Source organism: Lonchura striata, chromosome 27 (assembly GCF_046129695.1).
Source record: "Lonchura striata isolate bLonStr1 chromosome 27, bLonStr1.mat, whole genome shotgun sequence".
Lineage (NCBI taxonomy): Eukaryota > Metazoa > Chordata > Aves > Passeriformes > Estrildidae > Lonchura > Lonchura striata.
This window is the reverse complement of record NC_134629.1, coordinates 5,010,207-5,033,462: the sequence shown is the minus strand read 5'-3', so window position 1 is coordinate 5,033,462 and position 23,256 is coordinate 5,010,207. Positions and strand designations below refer to the sequence as shown.

The following is a 23,256-nucleotide window of genomic DNA, read 5'->3' as shown; positions in this document are numbered from 1 at the left end:
CCCGGCCCTGCCTCCTCCTCCTCCTCCTCCTCCTCCTCCTCCTCCTCCTGCCGCCGGCCTGGGCGGGGTTTGGCCCCGGCACCGGGCGATGCCGGAGCCGGTGTGAGCGGCACCGGCGCTGCAGCCGGCGCCCCCCTGGCCCCCGCCCCGGGGGGGTGCCCGGGCCCAGCCATGCCCGCCGGCAGCAACGAGCCCGATGGCATCCTCAGCTACCAGGTGGGGCCGCGGGGATGCCCGGTGCCCCGGGGCGGCCGGAGGATGCTCCGCGGCTGCTTCACTGCGGCATTTCCGACCGGGGGCGGGAAGGGGAGGGGAGGAACCCGCGAGGGGGATGCGAAGGGGCTGAAGGGCATCGGCGGCGGGGGAGGTGTCTGTGAATTGGGGTGCCGGGGGTGCGGGAGCCCGGCCTCTGAACGGAGGGGCGAGAGGGGCTCAAGGTGGGCGCAGGAGGGAGGGGACGAGGGGGAAAGGGCACCTGCGTGGGGTCTGCTGGGGGGGCCTCACCGGGGCCCCCGGCTCCTCCTCTGCAGCTGGATGTGCCTCCCCTCCCTCCTGCCCCCCCAGCCGGATCGGCCCTTCGGAGAGGAGACAAAGCCACTGTCCCCGCAGAGCCCCACGTCCCCCCATCACCGTACCCCCGTCACCGTCCCCCCGTCACCGTACCCCCCGTCACCGTCCCCCCATCACTGTCCCCTGTCACTGTCCCCCTGTCACTGTCCCCCCGTCACCGTCCCCCCCGTCACCGTCCCCCCATCACCATCCCCCCCGTCACCGTCCCCCGTCACCGTCCCCCCCGTCACCGTCCCCCCCGTCACTGTCCCCCCATCACCGTCCCCCCCATCACCGTCCCCCCGTCACCGTCCCCCCCGTCACTGTCCCCCCATCACCGTCCCCCCCATCACCGTCCCCCCGTCACCGTCCCCCCCATCACCGTCCCCCCCGTCACTGTCCCCCTGTCTGGGGGCTCAGGGCTTGTGCCCCGTGCCCGGGCAGCAGGGGACGGTCCCTGGGTTGTCCCTCCCTTTCAGCGTCTCCTTGTCCCTGTCCTCCCCTGCCCACACCCACGGGACCGGCCCGAGCTGCTCTGGGTGACCACGACAGGCAGGGAATTAATTAATGAGAGGTTGGGAATGAATTAATCTGCCCGGCAATGACAGTGTGAACGGCACTGGTGACCATCGTGTCCTGGTGACGCTCGGCTGTGACCAGCGGGTCCCTCCCCAGCCCCATTTTGGGGGTCCAAAACCTGTCCCCTCCCCCAGTCCCAGCTCAGATCCTGGCCCAGGAGCCAGAGGGGTCCCTGGGGTGACACGGCCCAAGGGACCCCAGGGCTTTGTCCAGCAGGAGGGGGATGGAGAGGGGTGAGGGGGGTCTCTCTGCCACCTCAGCAGCCCCCAGGTACCCCCCGTTACCCTCATCCCATCAGAACAGTGGGGTCAGTTATTAATTAATGATTAATTACACCTCGGGTGAGGTGAGTGACATCAATCCTCCCAGTGCTGCTGGTGGCAGCTCCTGGTGTGCCCTGGGCTGGGAACCAAGGGGGCTCAGGGCTGGTTCTGAGTCTCTGCTTGGGGCTTTTTCCTCATCCTCAGTTACCCCAAAACATCCCCAGAGCAGGAGCTTTTCTTTCCTAACCCGAGGAGTTGCAGGGAGTCAGGGAAACTGAGGCAGAACCCTCAAAGATCTCTCTGAGGGACACAAAATCACAACAAAATATGAATTTGGAGAGGGGGACAGGACACATTGGGCTCATGACATGGAAATGGGTTTTCCTGCCTTGCTCCAGCCATTCCTGATTTCATTCCTAGCAGCAACAATTCCTTTCAGTCTCCCCAGAAAACAACTTCTGGGCAGCCAAAGTGAATCTTTTCCTTAGAAAACAAATTGAAACAACTCTGGCTGCTCTGAAACTCCAGGGTGAGCGACGCCAAGCTTGGCATCCCCTTTCCAGCTGAGTTTGGATGATTTGATGGTTCCCAGGCTGTTGGCAGTGGAGGAGGTTGGAGAGGGAAGGCTGGTACCCATCCAGGTATCCTGGGATAACTCCTGCCTTGGAGCCCTCCCCCTTCCTGCTCCATCCCATCCCAAACCCGCCCATAAAGTCCATAAATCCCCCCGAATGTCCTCGGGGGAACAACCAACCCCTGCCAGCCCATCTGAGGGGCCGGGCTGGCACTGGGGCAGGTGGAGGGGAGCATTTCCCTCGGTGGCATTTTGGGCACGTGTCCAGGGAAGGGCGATGGGATGTCGGAGCATCCCTGGACCCACAGGTGCCCACCTGCCCCTCCTAAAGCTCCTGGAGCCTCAATCCTGGCTAATAACCCGCAGTGGGGCTCCGAGCTTGGTCCCGGCGGGATTTGCCCTGCCCAGCCCTCGGTGTCACCTTCCCCGGCCGGGTCATTTTACAGCCGGGTCACCTTTCCGGGCAGGTGACCTCCGAGTCCGGCGGCGCCGGGGAGGAGCTCATTAAAGCGAACGAGTCTGGAGGATGGAGAAGCCGGATTAGCTCAGCTCGGGAAGTCAGGCAGAGCTGGAGAGGAAGGAGAGGAAAAATGGGGCTTGTCCGGAGCCTCTGTCCCGTGGCAGGACTGGCTCTGCCTGATGAGCATCCCCAAGGGATGGGGCTTGTGCCAAAGCAAGAACTCCCCGACTTTCTGCAGGAAATTTGGATGGAAATCAGCCCTGCCCATGATGTTTCTTTTCCTGACAGTTTGTACCTCACTTGTTCTTTGGGAATTTGGGTTTAAAATCCACCCGAATGCTGATGTCCTTCCCCTGGCAGGACGTGGTGTTTTTCACCCCATTCCACAGAGTTTTCCATAAACCAGAGCTGGATTCTTCCCCTCCACTATGTTTTCCAAGTGGGCAGAGTTTTGGGGAGTGTAAATAATCCCTGGGTTGGCACCCTGGATTCTGATCCCATCCCTTTTTGTCTCTGGAGCTGAGGGACACAAGGTGCCACCTTGTCCTGAGGGAATCTGACCCCCCGATCCAGCTGGAGTCCCCCAAAACCGGGGACTGGCACGAGGATGAAGGAACAGCCTGAATGGGAAGGGACCCCAAGGTCACAGCAGTGACACCGTGACCCTCTCTGGGAGAATCCCAGGGGCTCTGCTGGGAGCTGTGCACCCCCCATGGAGGGAAAACTCCCCCAAATCCAGCTGGAGCTTCCCTGGAGTGCAGGAGGGGAGGTTTGACAAAATGCATTTTTGGGGAGAAAGAGGCTGCCCGTGTCACCAACGGGAGGTTTGAATCTGCCACTCTCAAATCCCTGTTTACTCCCACTGCCACAGGTGTGCTCAAATTTGCCAGTTTATTAAGATTCCCATTTTAAATTGTGATTTACCGAGCCCTTTCACCCTGTGCCTTTTCCGGGGTTGGGGTTTAGTCTCTTTTGGCAGCTCTGGAGGGAGCAGGGTGCTGGGAAGGGCAGGAGGGTGGTGGATGTCACTGGAGCGAGGGCGGAAGAGCCACTGGCGCGGGAAAATCCGGCTGCTGGGCAACGCGGGCAAGTCCAGGAGCAGGCAGAGGGAGCGACGGTGAACTCTGGAACTGGAGCTCAGGGAGCAGCACCTCATCCCCAGCGGGGTTGTTTGTTCCTCCTCATCAAACTCACCAGTGCCTGGGACCCGGAGGTTTCCTGTCTGTTGGTTAAAGCGGGAATTGGGGGAGCAGATTCCCTGAGAGTTGTTCCAGCTGAAATCACGATCCATTCTTTATTCTCCATTTTCCAATAACCTCACGGCATCGTTATCAATACAAGGGCAGCGTCTGCCCGATGGTTGGGAACTTTCCTTACAAATTCCTGCTGTGGTTGCTCTGAGCTGCTTCCCCGGGAGTGGGGGAGCTCTTGCTCCTGGAATTTCATCCAGCAGCCCCACAAGTTCCCCCAGCTCCCGCAGGATTTTGCTCCTTTTCCACCCTCAGTTTCAGGAATCAAAATCTGGGTGTGGTTTTTGTTGTTTGAATAATTTTCGGTCGCCGGGATGGCATCAGGGCAAGGATGAACCTCATCCACTCGATCATCCCAAACCTTCCCTTTGAGCCTTTAAATGAGGAATAATTGGGAAACTGATAGAAAATATGGGTTAGTGGGCATTGCAGGGCCTTTGCACAGTTGATGGGATTTTGGTTTTCTTGGATTGTTGGGGGGCACAGGGAAGGGGAAGGTGAGCAGTGGTGGTGTCTTGCCTTTAGTATTTGAAGCATAAAAGAATAATGGGATTTTTTGGGCTGGAAAACCATTGGACCATCCTGCTCCACCCCTCTGCCATGGACAGGGATACTTCCCACGAGCTCAGGCTGCTCAGAAATCTCAATTAAAAGATGGGAAATGCTGTTTTCCACAAGAACTCGCACCAAGGGGAGCCCAGGCCTCTGCAGGACCTTGAAGGCTTTTGGAGGTCATTGGTAGCCATGTCCTGTGGCCAAGAGCCACCCAGGGAGTCCTGCAGGAGCCACCCTGGGACCAAAAGTGGCTCTTTTTCCCCAGCTTGGAAATCCCTGTGTGTTTTTTCCTTTTAAGAAATGAACCACAAAAACAAAGCAGGCAGTTGAGTATTTTTAGGTCTGAAATGCCCAAATTTGGGTCTGAAGTCCCTCTCCCCCCATAGTAACCCTTCCAGACTCCCATCGTGTACAACACGGATGGGTTTATTTGGGATTGGGAAGAGAACCTTCCACAAGTCCTTGCTTTTTGGGCTGTGCCTGGAGGAGAAGCCGTGATCCTCATGGAATGGTGGATGGACAGGGAGGGTGGAGGGAGCTCCACAGACCCATCCCCGAATTTTCACTTCTTCTCCTCATTAGAGACATGACGAGGAGGCCGTGATTGACCAGGGCAGGACGAGCAATGTGGTCAACATCCACTATGAGAAGGAGGAGCTGGAAGGTGAGATCCTGCTGGGATCCTCCTGGAGGGGCCACCAGGTCCTGGGAAAAAGTCCCTGCAATGTCCCTTGCCTGGTGTCACATCAAGAGCAGCAAAACCTCTTGTAGTTCTTGATTAAACATCAAATTATTGATTTATTTTTTAATGCGATGGCTTTTAAAGCCCTGGTGGAGGCCCCGCTGTGAAATGTGTCCATGGGGTTGGATAATTCCCATCTGCTTTTCCCACAGCAGCTGCTCCTGGCTTGGAGAGGGCAGGAGAATCATCTGATGTGGTGCAGATTCCCTGTTTTCCTCCTGGAGTTCATCGTCATGGGGCTCCTTTGATCTTTCCTAGTCACCTTCTGCCATAAAAAGATTTCTAAACTATTATTATTGTATTATTTCCTGCTTAATGAGCAAATCTGAGGGTTGGTGGTGTTGGCAGCTGGAATTTGAGAAGGGTTTTGGTGCTTTCAGGGCACATTTAGGTAACCCCCAGACCATCCCTTTATGCAAAGCTTGAGTAAAACGGGCTTGGAAAAAAGGGCAAGTCTGGGAAAGGCAGGGATCCACTGAAATTTTTGGGGTTTTTGGGGTGTCCTGTGTGGAACCTTGGTGAACCTTGCGGGTCCCTTCCCACTGAGCAGCTTCCCTGGCTCTGTGGCCTCCTCCTGGGGCGGCTGCCGTGGCTGAGCCACCGCGGGATGATGATCATTGCCACCATCCCTGTTTCCCAGGCCACCGGACCCTGTACGTGGGCGTGCGGATGCCGCTGGTGCGCCAGGGCCACCGGCACCACCGCGCCCACAGCCAGAAGCACCGGAAACGGGAGCGGGAGAAGGAGCCGGGCCCCGCGGAGCAGGGCTACCACTGTAAGTCCTGCTGGGGTGGCCACCACGGCACTTCCCAGCCAGGTCCCTGTGGATGCTCTGTGGGGCTGTTTTACAGAGGAAAAGTGGTTTTTTTAAAGCAGGATTCCCCTTTTTCCAAACTTTTCTCTGGTTTTGGTGTTAAATCCATAATGGGTTTAGGGGTGTAAAACTGGAGGTGTGGGGAAGGAAGGAAAGCAGCTCATCCTTATGGAGCTTGGGATGGTGGCTCCACCTTCCCTGTGAGGGCCCAGAGAGATCTGAGAGGGGCTGGCCCAGCGTTTATGGCTGGGCTGGTCCCAGTGGGATGCCACTGGAATGTGAGCGTGCCGGGATGGAGCTGGGCTCAGTAATGGGATGGGGAATCTCCTCCTGTCCCCAGACACCCCGTCCCAGCGGGTCCAGTTCATCCTGGGCACGGAGGAGGACGAGCAGCACGTCCCCCACGACTTGTTCACGGAGCTGGATGAGATCTGCATGAAGGAGGGGGAAGATGCTGAGTGGAAGGAGACAGCCAGGTAAGTAAATCCCTGGGATTTGGGAATGGCAGGAAGCTGTGTCAGGAGGGGTTTAGGTTGGACACTGGGAAAAGGATCTTCCCCTGCTGGAACAGCTCCCCAGGGAATGGTCACAGCCCCAAGGCTGCCAGAGCTCCAGGAGCGTTTGGACAAAGCTCTCTGGGACAGGGTGGGATTTTGGGGTGTCTGAGCAGGACCAGGGATTGGACTTGATGATCTTTGTTGGGAGATTCCGTGGTTCTAGAGGTCAGGGAACGCTTGGACATTGGGGTTTGGGGATTAGTGAAATTTTTGGGGTTATCCTGGGCCAGAAGTTGGACATGAGGGTCCTTGTGGGTCCCTTCTAATTCCAGAGTTTCCATGATCCTGTGATCCTCATAGGTCCCTTCCACCTCTGGGTATTCCACCATTCCATGTCTCCAGAGGTCAGGGACAGCTCTAAGTGGCATTGTTGGGGTGTCCTGCACAGGGCAGGGGTTGCACTCTGTGATCCTTGTGGGTCCCTTCCAGCTGAGGATATTCCAGGATTCCGTGATCCCTGCTGCCAGCTGCGGTGGCAGAGGAGTCCCTGTTCTCTGGGCCACGGAGCTTTCCCAGCTGCAGGAACCTCCTCCAGCCACTCCATGGCTTCATCCGAGGGGCTGCAGGGCTGGGGCCGTTTTTGCTCTGGCTGATCCCACCCCAAACCCACAGGTGGCTGAAGTTTGAGGAGGACGTGGAGGATGGGGGCGAGCGCTGGAGCAAGCCCTACGTGGCCACGCTGTCCCTGCACAGCCTCTTCGAGCTGCGCAGCTGCATCATCAACGGGACGGTGCTGCTGGACGTGCGCGCCACCAGCGTCGAGGACATCGCCGGTACCGGGCCGATTTCCCGGGAAATCCTGCCCCAGGGATCCCGGGATGCCAGTGGGGCTCGGGTGTGCCGCTCTTGCTGGCAGTGTGGGGTCTTTGGAAAGTGATTTTTGGGTTAGAGAGCGACTGGAGCCAAAAAAAAGAGAATATTCTGCAGTAAAAGGGAGAATATTCTGCAGTAAAAGTAGGATATTCTGCAGTAAAAGAGAGAATATTCTGCAGTAAAAGTAGAATATTCTGCAGTAAAAGGGAGAATATTCTGCAGTAGAAGTAGGATATTCTGCAGCAAAAGGGAGAATATTCTGCAACGAAAAGGAGACTATTCTGCAGCAAAAAGGAGAATATTCTGCCATAAAAAGGAGAATATTCTGCAATAAAAAGGAGAATATTCTGCAATAAAAGGGAGAATATTCTGCAATAAAAAAGAGGATATTCTGCAATAAAAAGGAGAATATTCTGCAATAAAAGGGAGAATATTCTGCAATAAAAAGGAGAATATTCTGCAGCAAAAAGGAGAATATTTTGCAGTAAAAGGGAGAATATTCTGCAATGAAAAGGAGAATATTCTGCAGCAAAAAGGAGAATATTTTGCAGTAAAAGGGAGATTATTCTGCAATAAAAAGGAGAATATTCTGCAGCAAAAGGGAGAATTCTCTGCAGCAAAGGAGAATGTCCTGCACATTTTTGAGGATTTCAGGACCTGGCTCTGTGGCTTCCCTAAGAGCTGACGCTTGTTCAATATTGACTCATTCCAAGCCATTTCCTCACATGACATTGATTTCATTTTCCCTGCACGCTCCGGGGTTCAGGGCTTTGAAGGCGGAGTGGCTCTGGCAGGGCAGGTCCATGCTCTGACCTCGTGTCCCTGTCCCACCCAGACCTGATCCTGGCCCAGCAGGAGCCGTCCCCGGAGTTCGACGAGCGCACGCGGGCCAAGGTTCGGGAGGTGCTGCTGAAGAAGCACCACCACCAGAACGAGAGGAAAAGGAACAACCTCCTGCCCATCGTGCGCTCCTTTGCAGATGTCAGCAAGAAACAGGACCTGCACCTGCTTGAGAAGCCAGGTGAGGTTCCGTGGGCATGGAACCAGGTGAGGTTCCGTGGGCATGGAACCAGGTGAGGTTCTGTGAGGTTTGAAGCCAGGTGAGGTTCCACAGGGTATGGATCCAGGTGAAGTTCTGTGTGGTTTGGATCTAGGTGAGGTTCTGTGTGGTTTGGAGCCAGGTGAGGTTCTGTGGGCAGGGAACCAGGTGAGGTTCTGTGAGGTATGGATCCAGGTGAGGCTCTGTGTGGTTTGGAGCCAGGTGAGGTTCTGAGAGGTATGGAGCCAGGTGAGGTTCTGCAGGGCTTGGATCCAGGTGAGGGTCTGTGGGATTTGGAGCCAGGTGATGCTCTGTGTGGTTTGGAGCCAGGTGAGGTTCTGCGAGGTATGGATCCAGGTGAGGTTCTGTGGGCATGGAACCAGGTGAGGTTTTGCGAGGTATAGAACCAGGTGAGGTTCTGTGGGATTTGGATCCAGGTGAGGTTCTGCAAGGTATGGATCCAGGTGAGGTTCTGTGGGATTTGGATCCAGGTGAGGTTCTGTGGGGTTTGTATCTAGGTGAGGTTCTGTGTGGTTTGGAGCCAGGTGAGGGTCCTTCAGGACTTAGAGCCTGATGAGGTTTCTGCCAGGTTTTAGCACCAGCTGGAGGTTTCTGCCAGGCTTTACCACGCGGTGAAGGGGTTTGGCACCAGGTGAGGGCTCCTGCCAGTTTTCAGCACTAGGTGAGGGTTTCTGGAGGAGATTGTCACTGGGTGAAAGTTTCTGTCAGATTTGGCACCAGCTGAAGGTTTCTATCAGCATGTGGTACCAAATGGAGTTTTCTCCTGGAATTTGCACTGGTGAAGTTTTCTCCCAGGGCTTTAGCACCAGGTGAGATCTTCTGCCTGTCTTTAGCCTGAGATGAAGGTTTCTCCAGGGATTTGACACCAGGTGAGGGTTTCTTCAGGCTTTGGCACCAGATGGGGGTTTCTGGGTGACTTTGTCCCCATTAGACTTGTTCTGGCAAATAACAAACACCCCAACTCCTCCTTTCCTCCCTTTCTGAGCTTTTCCTCTTTCCTCCCAGCCCAAACCCTCACCCCTCATCCTTCTCCTACCACTGCAGAAGCTAAAAATGGGGTGACCCCTGAGACCAGTGCCATGGACCTGAGCAAGGTGAGACCCCTGCACCTCTCCCACTCCTCCAGGGGGATGAGAGAGACCCTGGGGGGCCCTGAGGGCTTCGGTTTTGGGGGGCTCCCTGAGAATGGCTGGTCCTGCCCAGGCGGAGCTACACTTCATGAAGAAGATTCCCAGTGGAGCAGAGGCGTCCAACGTGCTGGTGGGAGAGCTGGATTTCCTCCACCAGCCCCTCGTGGCCTTTGTCCGCCTGACCCCGGCCGTGCTCCTGTCAGGAATGACAGAAGTTCCCATCCCAACAAGGTCTGAAGGAGAAACACAAAGTTTTATTTAAAAAACCCCAAACTCACCTGAAATTGTCCCACAGTTTGGGGCCCAAGGGAACAAGTGGGAGCTGCATGTTTCTCCCATGCTGCTCCTCACCTTCCTCCATTCCCTGCTGGATCTTTGAAACCTACAAACTAATTTCAGTGAAATTGGCCCCAAAATGAGATTTGTGATTGGTTTTGGTGAGCAATTCAACCCATAGAGGAGGTGGGGAACCAACATGTTTCCCCTTGAGGTCCCAGGGATTTCCCTGGGAGCTCTTGGAGTGAAGCCACATTCTTCTCTCACGGTTTGGTTTTCCTTGCCCAGGTTCCTCTTCGTCCTGCTGGGGCCAGGAGGAAAAGCCCATCAGTACCACGAGATTGGCAGGTCCATGGCCACCACCATGACGGATGAGGTGTGATGAGATAAGGGGGACCTCTGGGTCACTTTCGGGGTTCTTCATCATTCCCTGTCCCTGGAGCAGTGAGGAAGAGGATTGGCTGTCCCAGCCCTTCATTTTCACCCCCAAACCAGGCAGATTTACATCCCCCCAAATCCTGGGGGCTGAAATCCCCTCTGGGTGCATCCTACACTCCATCTTTCCCTATGGGGTACCCAGGACATTGTCCCCAGTGGCGGCATCACACGGGCCAGAAGAACTTCTCCCCTTTAAGCCAAACCTTCAGTGTGGCCATGGGGAGCAGGGCTGAGATCCCACCTGGGATTCATCCTGCACCTCATCCTCCCCACATCCAGGGCTGGCACCATCCCAGGGGTGGCATTGCCAGGGTGGTAGAACTTCTCCTCAAAGCTGTGAGGGATGATGACCTCATGGAGGAGATGATTACAAGCACCACAATGCCCAGATTTTTCCTGGTTGGGGGACATTTCCAGCTGCCATTTCCAGCAGGAGATCTCGGGAAGGTGATCCTGCCATAGCCAAAGGGGAGCTGCCCAGGTGAGGACACCTGGGGTAGGTTGTGCTCTCACCTGGGGGTCTCCTCTGGGCAGGTTTTCCACGACGTTGCCTACAAAGCCAAGGACCGAGCTGACCTCGTGGCTGGCATTGACGAGTTCCTGGATCAGGTCACAGTGTTGCCGCCAGGAGAGTGGGACCCATCCATCCGGATCGAGCCCCCCAAAAACGTCCCCTCCCAGGTGGGTGCTGCAAGGGGGACAGGCAGCACAACACCCCAAATTCTGGTAAACTTGGAATTCCCAGTTTGGCACAGTCACACCCTGGCCAGGAGCACAACAAGGTGGTGGTTGATAAAATACCTGAAAAATGCCTGTTTTGAGCTGAATTCCGTGTTCACAGGAAAAGAGGAAGATGCCGGGAGCTCTGGATGAGAGTTCTTCCCACAGCAAACCAGAGAAACACAGTGGTCCTGAGCTGGAGCGGACTGGGAGGTGGGAGCTTTCCTGGTTTGGGGCCTTCTTCTGTTTTGCCCCCAAAACCTGAGCAGGGTCTTCCCCTTCCAGCAGCTTTTGGGGTCACCTGGTTCAGTGAAAGGGCTGCAGGTTGCCACCTTGGTCCCATGGGATGGGCAGGGAGAGATCTGGGCAAGGGGGACACCTGGCCAAGTGGGAGATCTGGGCAGGGGGGAGGTGTGGGCAGGTGGGAGATCTGGGCAGGGGGAGCACTTGGGCAGGTGGGCCCAGCCCCAGCATCAACACGCTTGGGTTTCCTCCCTTTGGGGCGGGGCAGGTCTGGAAACACCTCCAGGCGAAAGCATTTTCTGCCCAAAGGAAACCACGCGTGCTCTCCCAGGAGAACAGCCTGGTTTCCCTCCGTCCCGCAGGCTGTTTGGAGGTCTGGTCCTGGACGTGAAGCGCAAGGCGCCGTGGTTCTGGAGCGACTTCCGGGACGGTCTGAGCCTGCAGTGCCTGGCGTCCTTCCTGTTCCTCTACTGTGCCTGCATGTCCCCCGTCATCACCTTCGGGGGACTGCTGGGGGAGGCAACCCACGGCCACATTGTGAGCTCCTCTCTCTGTAGGGAGCGTGGGGAGGGGGAAGAGCCCCAGGTGAACCCCCCTGGACTGGTGGGAAGTGTCCCTGCTCGTGGGGAGTGTTTGGAGCCCAAACCAGCTCCTGCCAGCCCAACCCATTGGTCCCTTCCAACCCAATCCACTCCATAACCTTTGAAATCTCTTCGCTGCTGTGAACTTCCTTTGGGTTTTTTGGGAGACTTTAATCCATAATGATTGATTTAGTCCCTGCTGCCTCTCTCCCCTGCCAGAGTGCCATGGAGTCACTGCTGGGAGCATCCATGACGGGCGTGGTTTATTCCCTCTTTGCTGGCCAGCCCCTCACCATCCTCGGCAGCACTGGGCCCGTCCTGGTCTTTGAGAAGATTCTCTACAAATTCTGCAAGTGAGATGTTTATCTTCTATTCTTTTGGGGAAAAGATTTTTTTCTTTTTTTGGGCAGACAGAAGATGTTTTTCTTCTCATTTTCTCGGTGGGAATTGTCAGATTTAAGTTGTTTGCTGGGTCACAGAGGTCTCCTGCTGCTGCTGTCTCACAGGAAGGGTGGGAGTCCTTGGTCTTGTGGGTCGTTTGGGGTTTTTGGCTTGGGGTCATTTCGAGATTTTAGGGTTAAAATGAAGCAGTGGGAGGAGGAGTAACCAGAGGCTCTGGATGGATGCCCAAGGCAGGTGAGACAAATGACTCTGGTTTGGGACCTTGACAGAGGGTTTGTTTTCCACTGAGTACAAAACTTTTAAGCCTGGTTTTTGCTGGAAAAATAAATAGATTTTGACCAAATATCCATGTAGTTCAATTGGAATATTTTGAGTTTTGGGGATTTTATTGAACAAATGGGAGCTTTTCCTGGGAAATAGCTCTTTTCTATGACAGTCCTTTCATCTTGGTGACTTTGGTGTGGGATGAAACCCTCTCACCAGAATTAAACTTCTCATTCACCCCCAAGCTGAGTGTGGGTGACTGGGGCAAACCCAGCTGGTTTTGCTGTCAGGGCTCTAAAGGACATGGGAGGACTTTCCACAACCTCAATCAGCCTTCAAGGCATTAAGACAACATTCATTAATGCTAATTAAACACTTGGCTTCTCCACCCACACCCTGCAGCCTCAAGGACATGGAAACCTCAATTACCACCTGCAACCTCCACACCCTCCCCCGTTGCTCCTAATTTTCTCCGGAGAAAGGCTCAGCTCAGAGGTGTGTGCTGGCCTTTCCCCAGGAGTTTTTGTTTTCCAGGGAATACACGCTCTCCTATCTGTCCCTGCGGACGTGCATCGGGCTCTGGACCGCGTTCTTCTGCGTGGTGCTGGTGGCCACGGACGCCAGCAGCCTGGTGTGCTACATCACCCGCTTCACCGAGGAGGCCTTCGCCTCCCTCATCTGCATCATCTTCATCTACGAGGCCCTGGAGAAGCTGAGCCACCTGCGGGAGACCTTCCCCGTGCACATGCACAGCAAGCTGGACCTCCTCACCATCTATTAGTGGGTGTTCTCCTCCTCCCCCCACAGGTGCCTCCGGGCTTGTCCCAGCGCTGGTCCCAGCCCTGTCCTGGTTTCCCTCCTCCAGCTGTAAGTGCGAGCCCCCGGCTCACCCCAGCAACGAGACCCTGCGGCTCTGGCGGAGCAACGGGATCAACGTGTCGGGAATCACCTGGGGAAACCTCACAGTGACCGTAAGTGCCCTGGGCCACCACTTCCTCAGGGCACTCACAAGTGCCGAAGCCACCATCTTCAGGTGACTTGGGGCTTCAAAGTGCTCTGAGAAGTCCCTGCTTAAATCTCATGGGTACTTTTACCCTGTTTGGCCCTGGGAAGGAGAGTCCAGGGGTGCCCAGTCCCCCTCCTCCAGCTCACTTTGTCCCCAGCTCGGGGATAAGAACTGTCCCGCTCAGCCGGGCTGTGGGACCTCGATCAAGGTTAAGGGAGTGCTTTGCTTCTTGGAGCATTTGAAGGACTGAAGTTCCTGCCTGAAGGCAGTGATTGGCTCCCTTAATTGGTTCCTAATGACTCCAGGCGCTGCTGTCTGCAGGGTCTCGCATAAATTTGCATGTCTGAGCAGCCCGACTGGGATTGTCCCTGGAAGCACAGCCCAGGTTGGGACTGGAGCTCTCTGGGACAACTCCAGCCCCTTTTGGCCCTGTCCTGAGAGCCCCGACTGCAAAGGGATTATTTGGTTCTTTTCCCCTCATGGTTGTCCCAGCCTCCTTCCCTGTCCCTCTTTATCCTCAAATTTCCAGCTTTTCCTTCCTCTACAGTGTTTTCCTCAGCCCTGGTGGAGCAGAGGACGTGCTGTAGGTCTGTGGTGTCCCACCACATCCCGCCTCTGCTCCCCTCTCTGTAATTCCAGCTCCATGTGTCACTTGTTCAGCTGTTGCTGCCCATATTTACATTATATAAATATATGAATATTTTTATATAAACCACCTGCATATTTATATTAATATATTATAATATATATTTATTTATAGGTATAAATATTCACATATTTATAATATACGGATATATTTATAATATATTGATATATTTATATTTATAACTTCTATGGCAGCTGCAGGGTCACAGATCTTGCACCAAGACACTCAAACCCCCCGTTATCCTGGTTTTCCTCCATGTCCTGATGCTCTGTTTCTCCAGGAATGTCGCTCTTTGCATGGGGAGTTCCACGGACCTGCCTGTGGACACAACGGCCCCTACGCGCCCAATGTCCTCTTCTGGTGCTGCATCCTCTTCTTCTCCACCTTTGTCCTGTCGAGTTTGTTGAAGAAGTTTAAAACCAGCCGTTACTTCCCAACCAGAGTAGGTAGAAGGTGGTGGCCCGGGACAGATTCCATGCTCCTTTCCCAAAATGCCATTCCCGGAGCACCGAAGGATTGGCCACCGCTCAGTCAGGCTGGGAAATGCTGACCTCGGATGTCCCTCCCTCGTTTCCATGAGTGCAGAGAGGTTGTAGCATTCCCCACCTGCCTCACAACCCGTTCAGAGCCATGCTTTTTGGCTCAGGAGGCAGGAAATCAGCTCTTCCAAAATTATTTATTTCTTTTCCCCTTCTGAACATCATTTTCTGGAATGGCATTCAAATGAGGAGTTGCCATGGAAAAACAGGAATGAATGATGCCTCAGTGCCTTATTCCCATTTTACCCAGAAGTGTGGCACCTTTCCTTATTTTTAGTTATTTTTAGTTATTTTTTGTTAATGTCTGAATTAAAATTTGAATTGTCCCCCTAATTAAACTCTTTCTACTGTCCCACACCAGATCCTCAGATCTCCAACATGGCAGCAACATCCACCCAGGGGAGTTGGCTGCATGTCCCTGGAGTGGAGGGATGTTAGGGGTTAACCAGTCCAAACACTGGATGTCCCCAGGTTTCCTGGCCCCTCTCAGCCCCCGTTTCTTGCCCCAGGTCCGATCCACAGTGAGTGACTTTGCTGTGTTCCTCACCATTGTCATCATGGTGCTCATCGACCTTGGGATCGGGATCCCGTCCCCCAAGCTCCACGTCCCCCATATGTTCAAGGTAACGGGGTTGGGGATTGGTGGGGGAGGCTTTTGGCACCTTGGGTGCCACCAGGTGATGTCCGGGCAGGGCTGGAGGAGGTGCTGGTGGTGGAACCATCTCCTCTTTGACGTCCAAGTGCATCGATTCCCCATGGAAATCAGGGTACAGCCCCAAAACCAGCCACTGGACAGGAGAATCATCTCCAGCAGGACAGGGCTGGGCTGGAGGAGCTGCTGGTGGTGTGAGCATCTCCTCTGACGCATCCAAGTGCATCGATTCCTTCCTGTCTTTTGGGAAGACAGCCCCAAAACCAGGGGTGAGGGGACTCTGGGACAGACAACACTGGCACTGCGAAGTGCCCTGGGAGAGGGTGACGTGAAGCCAGGGCTGGGAAATGCTTGGACACAGGGATGGAGGGGAACGGAGGCCAGGGAAGGGTTTGGGCTGGGAGCTGATCCCCCCCTGTGCTGCAGCCCACCAGGGATGACCGCGGGTGGCTCATCAACCCCATTGGGCCCAACCCGTGGTGGACGGTGTTGGCCGCACTCATCCCGGCCCTGCTCTGCACCATCCTCATCTTCATGGACCAGCAGATCACGGCCGTCATCGTCAACAGGAAGGAGCACAGGCTGAAGGTGAGGGGCTGCAGGGGGTCACCCCCTCCTCACCCCGCTCAGGCTGCGGGGCTGGGACAAGCTCCTGTCCCAAACAATTTGGGAAGGTTTGGGATAACACCAGACTGTGGCAGGAGCTCTCCTGGACACAGGGAGGGATGGCAACTTTTGGGAGCAGCAAGTGAATATTGGAGTGTAGAAAGGTGGTTTTTTTTCAAATATCAGTGGCAGCTGGAGAAGGGATCTCGATGAGATCACTCAGAGCCATGTCCTATCTGCAAGTGGTGGGAATTTCTTTATGAATGAAAAAAAAAATTTAAAAATTATTTCTGAGAAGCAGAGAAGGTACAAACCCTCCAGACCCACTTTGTCTGATCTTGCTGGATTTTTGTGCAAGATGTCAAATCCACGTTTGGTTCTGGTTCTTATTTCAAACCTTATTTAAATTTTCCAGAATTTGTGCTTGAGCAGGGTTTGAGCCCCACCCGTGGTGTTGTCCTGGTCCCTGAGGGATGCTCCTGTTCCGTTTTTGCTCCCCAGAAAGGCTGCGGGTACCACCTGGACCTGTTCATGGTGGCCGTGATGCTCGGGGTGTGCTCGGTGATGGGGCTGCCCTGGTTCGTGGCCGCCACGGTCCTGTCCATCACCCACGTCAACAGCCTCAAAGTGGAGTCCGACTGCTCCGCGCCGGGCGAGCAGCCCAAGTTCCTGGGGATCCGGGAGCAGAGAGTCACTGGCCTGATGATCTTCGTGCTCATGGGCTGCTCCGTTTTCTTCACCTCCGTGCTCAAGGTGAGAGCGGGATGGAAAGCCCCTGGTGACCCACAGGACTTTGGGAGGGGATGTAAAATTCGGGCCTCTCTCCCCAAGGAGGTGATACCAAAGGCAGGATGGGAACCAGCCTCGGTGACTTCCCAGCCCTTCAGATCCAGCTTGGGGTGCTCAAGCCAAGCAAACAAGACAAATCCCTTAATTCCCAGGTGTTCTCCAGACCCTCTGTAGTGAGAGGGATCCTGGCTGGATCCCACCAAAGCTGGTCCATCCCTGCCCTTCCCAGCTGGACTGGAGAGAAAATAGACCAGAGGTTCATGGCTTGAGATAAGGACAGGGACAGATCCCTCATCAGTCATGATCACAGGAAAACAGGCTGGAATTAGGGCTATTAATTGAATTTATTACTGACAAAATCATCCTTTCCCTTTCCTTTTCCCTTTCCTTTTCCCTTTCCTTCTTTCCCTTTCCTTTTCCCTTTCCTTTTCCCTTTTCTTCTTTTCCTTTCCTCCTTTTCCCTTTCCTTCTTTTCCTTCTTTTCCTTCTTTCCTTCTTTCCTTCTTTCCTCCTTTCCTCCTTTCCTCTTTTCCTCTTTTCCTCTTTTCCTCTTTTCCTCTTTTCCTCTTTTCCTCCTTTCCTCCTTTCCTCCTTTCCTCCTTTCCTCCTTTCCTCCTTTCCTCCTTTCCCTTTCCCTTTCCCTTTCCCTTTCCTCCTTTCCCTTTCCCATTTCCCTTTCCCTTTCCCTTTCCCTTTCCCTTTCCCTTTCCCTTTCCTCCTTTCCCTTTCCCATTTCCCTTTCCCTTTCCCTTTCCCTTTCCCTTTCCCTTTCCCTTTCCTCCTTTCCCTTTCCTCCTTTCCATTTCCCATTTCCCTTTCCCTTTCCCTTTCCCTTTCCCTTTCCCACTTTCCCTTTCCCTTTCCCTTTCCCTTTCCCTTTCCCTTTCCCTTTCCCTTTCCCTTTCCCTTTCCCACTTTCCCTTTCCCTTTCCCTTTCCCTTTCCCTTTCCCTTTCCCTTTCCCTTTCCCTTTCCCACTTTCCCTTTCCTTCTTTCTCTTCCCAGGGAGGCAGGAATGGGAATGGGGGTTTCAGTCAGGCCATCCCAGCTTGTTTTGGCTGCTCCTCAGGGAGAGGAGCCAAAAGCCCTTTCCCATCATTCCCTCCCAGGGGAGACAGTTCTCCAGGAACTTCTCCAGTCTTCTCCAGGAACTTCTCTGCCCTGAGTCCATCCCATGGGAGACAGGTCTCCACAAGCTGCTCCAGCGTGGGCCCTTGGTCGGGCCTTGGCCAGCAGCAGGTCCATCCTGGAGCCAGCTGGAGCTGGCTCTGCCAGGCATGGAAGAAACTTCCAGCAGCTTCTCACGCAAGCCATCCCTCCTCCCCAAACATGGCCACGCAAACTCTACACATCCACCCCCGCTTTGGGTTAGAATTCAGCATTTTCAGACAAGCAGGGCTTTATTGGCTGCAATTCACTCCCTCAAGAGCCTCCTAAGAGCCATTGCCAGGAGCTGAACCCTCAGAGTTCCTCCCACAGGCTTCCCTGCCTGTTCTTCCCACCAAACAATCCCAGCTCCAGGCTCAAAGGAGACACAATCCCAGCTCCAGGAGCTCCAGGCTCAAAGCAGACCCATCTTTGAGCCATCTCCAGGCTCAAAGCAGACATCACTTCCATGCATTCCCACAATAATTTTTCGAGATAATTTTTACCCCCACAGGAGTTCTCAGATAGGTGAAATGTGGTCCTGATGGATAAAATCCCCTCTTTGTCTCCAACCTCTCTAGAAAAGAAGATTATTCTGATGAAATGAATCAAAAGGTCAGCCTGACACAGAGAACAAAATCTGTGCTGGATAAAATCCAGCATGGGAAAGCTGGGAATCTTCAGGCAGTACCTGAGAAAGGAGTGGTGAGAGAGAGTGGCAATGCTGCAAATGGAATTTAAAGCCATTAATGATTGCATTTTTCCCCCCAGTTTATCCCGATGCCAGTGCTTTACGGGGTCTTTCTGTACATGGGGGTCTCATCACTCCGAGGAATCCAGGTACGTACGGCTGCTCCAGGGAATGTCCTCTCCCCGAAGGCCTTGGGATGGGCAAAAATGTCTCTGAGAGCAAGAAACTCAAATGGTTTTTGTCAGGGACTGATGGGTGGAGGCTCAGGAGGATTTTAGGGCTGGGAGAGCCCAGCTCAGTACTGGAAGAGGCCCAGTTCAGCACTGGGAGGGCCCAGTTCAGAATTGGGAGGACTCCAGTTCAGCACTGGGAGGGCCCCAGTTCAGCACTGGGAGGGGCCAGTTCAGCACTGGGAGGATCCCAGTTCAGCACTGGGAGGGGCCAGTTCAGAATTGGGAGGATCCCAGTTCAGCACTGGGAGGGGCCAGTTCAGCACTGGGAGGGCCCAGTTCAGCACTGGGAGGATCCCAGTTCAGCACTGGGAGGACTCCAGTTCAGCACTGGGAGGACTCCAGTTCAGCACTGGGAGGGGCCAGTTCAGCACTGGGAGGACCCCAGTTCAGCACTGGGAGGGCCCAGTTCAGAATTGGGAGGACCCCAGTTCAGCACTGGGAGGACTCCAGTTCAGCACTGGGAGGATCCCAGTTCAGCACTGGGGGGTCCCAGTTCAGCACTGGGAGGACCCCAGTTCAGCACTGGGAGGACTCCAGTTCAGCACTGGGAGGACTCCAGTTCAGCACTGGGAGGATCCCAGTTCAGCACTGGGGGGTCCCAGTTCAGCACTGGGAGGGGCCAGTTCAGCACTGGGAGGGCCCAGTTCAGAATTGGGAGGATCCCAGTTCAGCACTGGGAGGGGCCAGTTCAGCACTGGGGGGTCCAAGTTCAGCACTGGGAGGATCCCAGTTCAGCACTGGGAGGGGCCAGTTCAGCACTGGGAGGATCCCAGTTCAGCGCTCTCTGTTTCAGGCTTTACGACAGGTTGGTGTTTGGTGGTGGGAGATTGGCAGAATTCAGTGTGAAGGGAAGGAAATTCCACTGGTGGGAATCCTCGCTGGGGGATTCCCTGGGCCAGGAGATGCTGACAAGAGAAAACACTGGAATAATTTGGAATTTGGTGGGCAAAGCCAGGTGGTTTTTGCATGGAGTGAAGGGAAAACAGGTGCTGCTCCCAGGAGGAACAGAAGGGGATCCCGGATTTCTCCTTGCTCCTAAAATCTCCACATCTCAGCAGCTGCAGGAGCTGTGGCAGTGCTCCCTTTTCCCTGCAGTTCTTCGACCGCCTGAAGCTGTTCTGGATGCCGGCCAAGCACCAGCCCGATTTCATCTACCTGCGCCACGTGCCCCTGCGCAAGGTGCACCTCTTCACCCTCATCCAGCTGCTCTGCCTCGTGCTGCTCTGGGCCATCAAAGCTTCCCGCGCTGCCATCATCTTCCCCATGATGGTGAGAGACGGTGGAGACAGCGTTCCTGGTGTTCCCAGTGTCCCCAGTGTTCCCAGCGTTCCTGGCTGCCTGGGTTTGAAAAGACAGGTGTCTGCTGAGGAAGGCAGGAGCCTCCCCTGAAATGGAAAATGTAACCCCCTCCCTCCAAATTTTTATGATTTTAAAATTAAGGGGCTCTCAGGCAAAGATACTGGAGTAGCAATAATAGTTCTTTACTAGGGAGGAAAATAAAAATAAAATTTAAAAATGCAGTAATACAAACCAACCCTGCCAGAGACAGAAATGCCCTGGCCCCTGTGGGTCAGGGAGGTGGCTCAGCCCCATCCCAGGGGGGCTCAGCCCCATCCCAGGGGGGTTCAGCCCCATCCCAGGGGGGCTCAGCCCCATCCCAGGGGGCTCAGCCCCATCCCAGGGGGGCTCAGCCCCATCCCAGGGGGGCTCAGCACCATCCCAGGGGGGCTCAGCCTCCTGCAGTGCCAGCTGTGCTTCTGCTGGAGCAGATCCTGCACAAGGGGGAGTTTTCCTTGGAGCTCCAGGGCTGGGGGAGATGGGCCTGGGCTCCTCTGGGAATGCAGGGGGAAGAAAGCTGCTCCTCTGGGAATGCAGGGGGAAGGAAGCTGCTCCTCTGGGAATGCAGGGGGCAAAGGCTGCTGTGTTGTCCCAAAATCTCAGATTGTATCCAAGTAGGAATTCTCGGCTCCTCCCCCTGGGCAGAGCAGCTCCCAGTGGGATGATGGAATTTTCTCAGCCATACAGGGACACTCAGTGGCCATGAACAGAAGATAATAATTAATGGCCCATGAACAGAAGAGATCTCCTGGAGGGAGGATTGGTTGTGGAAGAGATAAACTGCCCAATTAACAGGAGATAACTGCCCAATTAACGGGAGCTAATTGCCGCACCTGTAACAGCTGGCAAATAGAATACACACCTTGCAATCCAGGACACCCGTGTTCCCAGTATTCCTGGTGTTCCCAGTGCTCCCGGTGCCCCCCCAGTGCTCGCAGCCCTGGAGGGATGGGAAGCACCATCTCCAGCCTCACCCATCTTCCTTTACCTTCCTGAAGGTTTTGGCTCTCGTTTTTGTCCGGAAAGTGATGGATTTCTGCTTCTCCAAGCGGGAGCTCAGCTTCCTGGATGACCTCATGCCAGAAAGCAAGAAGAAGAAGTTGGACGATGCCAAAAATGAAGCCAAAGAAGAGGAGGTAACGCCAGGGGCAAGGAATCTCCTCTGGGCTGTGAGATTCCCTGTTCCTGTCACAATTCATCCTTAGATCATGGAATCGTGGGACCATGGAATGGGTTGGGTGGGGATGGACATTAAAATCCACCCAGTGCCACCGCTGCTGCGGGCAGGGATGTCTCCCACTATCCCAGGGTGCTTCAAGCTTGTCCAGCCTGGGGAATCCACAGCTCCTCTGGGCAGCAGCTGTTGGAGAAGACCAGAACTGAATCAAACAGATCTCATAGCCCGGATCCCACATTCTGAACTCTTTTTCCCTAAATTTTGAGAGAGTTTCACACTTGAACAGACATCATTATAATTTTTAAGTGACCCTTATAGTAAAAATAATTATTATATTTCTGTGAGGGTTTGCTCCCAGCAGTGCTACTAACCCCGAACACACCCACAGGGGAATGTCTTTTCCTGCTGCTGAAGGAGCTGTGGCTCAGAGGAGAGGGCAGCATGCCAGGTTTTTGCTGGAATTTCTTTAATCTCCTCTTGGATCAAGAAGAGAGAACTCGACTTGTCTCTTTTCAGGAGTCCCAGAAAATGATGGAAGCAGCTGCTGCGAATTCTGTTCAGCTGAAGCTGGGCAAGACCAGCAGGGTGGACACCCCAAAACCCAGCAGTGACAGGTAAAGACCCCCCAGGTCAGGACCCCCGACAGGATCAGTGGGAAGTGTCTGGCTCAGGTTTCTCCACTTGCAGATTTATCCCCAGTCATATTAGTGGGAAAATCCCAATTTACTGGCAATTTAGGAGGTGATGGAAGAGTCTGACCCCACACAGTGGCTGCATAATTCCTGTTTTATCCCAAAAGTATCTCACTAGTGGCTTTTTGGGATCTGGAGACCCTCCTGCTCCCACCTGAGAGGTCACAGGGGGAAACACCAGCTGTGGGTCTGCAACTCCAGGGCTTGATTCCCAAAATTCCTCATCCAGCCAAACCATCCTCAGCAGCTGAGCTCTGGTTTTCCAGGCCCTCCTGTTCCTCTAGCTGCTGCCAATGCTCCTGGTGGGATCAGACCCATCCTCATGGAAAACCGTGTGGAATCTTCCTTGCAGGGCTGATCCTTCCGAGATCAACATTTCGGACGAGATGTCCAAGACCACGGTGTGGAAGGCTCTGACCATGAACACAGAAACGCTCTGAAGCCGGGAGGAAGGAGGTAAAGGCTCAGCTGTGGCGTGGCCTTGGGGGGACCGCACGTGCCCACAGCCTCCCTGCCTCTGGCCAGTGCTGCCGAGCGAGGGGCACGTTCCTGGGAACAGGCAGCAGGACCACGGCCACCGGCTCCTCTCTGCAGGGAAGTGTGGGAGCTACACCTGGAATCCTGGGATCACACTGGGACCCGACACCCAGAGAGGCTTTGAGGGGCTGGGGGCATCTCCAGAGCTAGGAGTGGAGCTGGAGAAGGGCTGGAGCACCAGGGGAGGGTCTGGAGAGCTCCTGAGGTAGCTGGGAAGGGGCTCAGCCTGGAGAAAAGGAGGCTCGGGGGGGACCCTGTGGCTCTGCACAACTCCTGACAGGAGGGGACAGCCAGGGAGGTTGGGACCTGCTTCCAGAATGGGCAGGAGAGGAGGGAATGGCCTCAGGTTGACCAGGGAAGGGTCAGGTTGGATACTGGGGAAAATTCCTTCATGGAAAGGCTGTCCAAGCCTTGGTGGAGCCGTCATCCTTGGAAGAGTTCCATAAACTTGGATGTGGCACCCGGGGACATGGCCAGTGGTGAACATGGTGGTCGATGGTTGGATCTGATGATCTTAAACACCTTTTCCAACCTGAACAATTCCACGAATCTCTGATTCTGGATCTTCCACTGATGATACCTCCCCCTTTTCCCTCCTTTCCCCCCATCCCCATGTTTAGGCGCCTCGACGCCGCCGTCGAGGAGCAGGAATGTGACTCAGGGATGTGCCAAGGCAGACACGGAGGAGCGGCTCGTTTCCCACCCGAGGGTCCCATAAAGCCATGCAGAGTTTCCCGTTCCCCGGGCTGCTGCGTCCCGGGGATCCGTGTTGTCCAGCCTCGTGTGTCCTCGTGTGCGTGTGTTGTGCAGTGGTGGAGCCTCCGCTACCGCTTCCCATCAGTTCTATTTTTTTAATCTCGAATTCCTCCTCTCCTTCCTCTTTTTTTTTTAATTTTTTTTTTTTTTCAAATAAAAACTCTGAATGTACAAAACCA

General features: G+C 54.7%; 1 protein-coding gene across 1 annotated transcript; it reads left to right on the top strand.

Moving 5' to 3' along the window:
• The first annotated feature begins 73 nt into the window (after positions 1-73).
• On the top strand, positions 74-23,256 carry SLC4A8 (solute carrier family 4 member 8). The gene is made up of 25 exons (XM_021543945.2): positions 74-216; positions 4,813-4,894; positions 5,613-5,747; positions 6,127-6,262; positions 6,956-7,116; positions 7,992-8,177; positions 9,222-9,310; positions 9,420-9,577; positions 9,911-9,998; positions 10,595-10,741; positions 10,902-10,993; positions 11,386-11,560; positions 11,824-11,957; positions 12,805-13,050; positions 13,136-13,241; positions 14,203-14,364; positions 14,971-15,084; positions 15,540-15,701; positions 16,221-16,472; positions 18,425-18,493; positions 19,673-19,846; positions 20,914-21,051; positions 21,609-21,706; positions 22,137-22,240; positions 22,942-23,256. Exons 1-24 carry the CDS (start codon positions 172-174, stop codon positions 22,222-22,224), a joined length of 3,237 nt encoding a protein of 1,078 aa, XP_021399620.1. The 5' UTR covers positions 74-171; the 3' UTR covers positions 22,225-22,240; positions 22,942-23,256.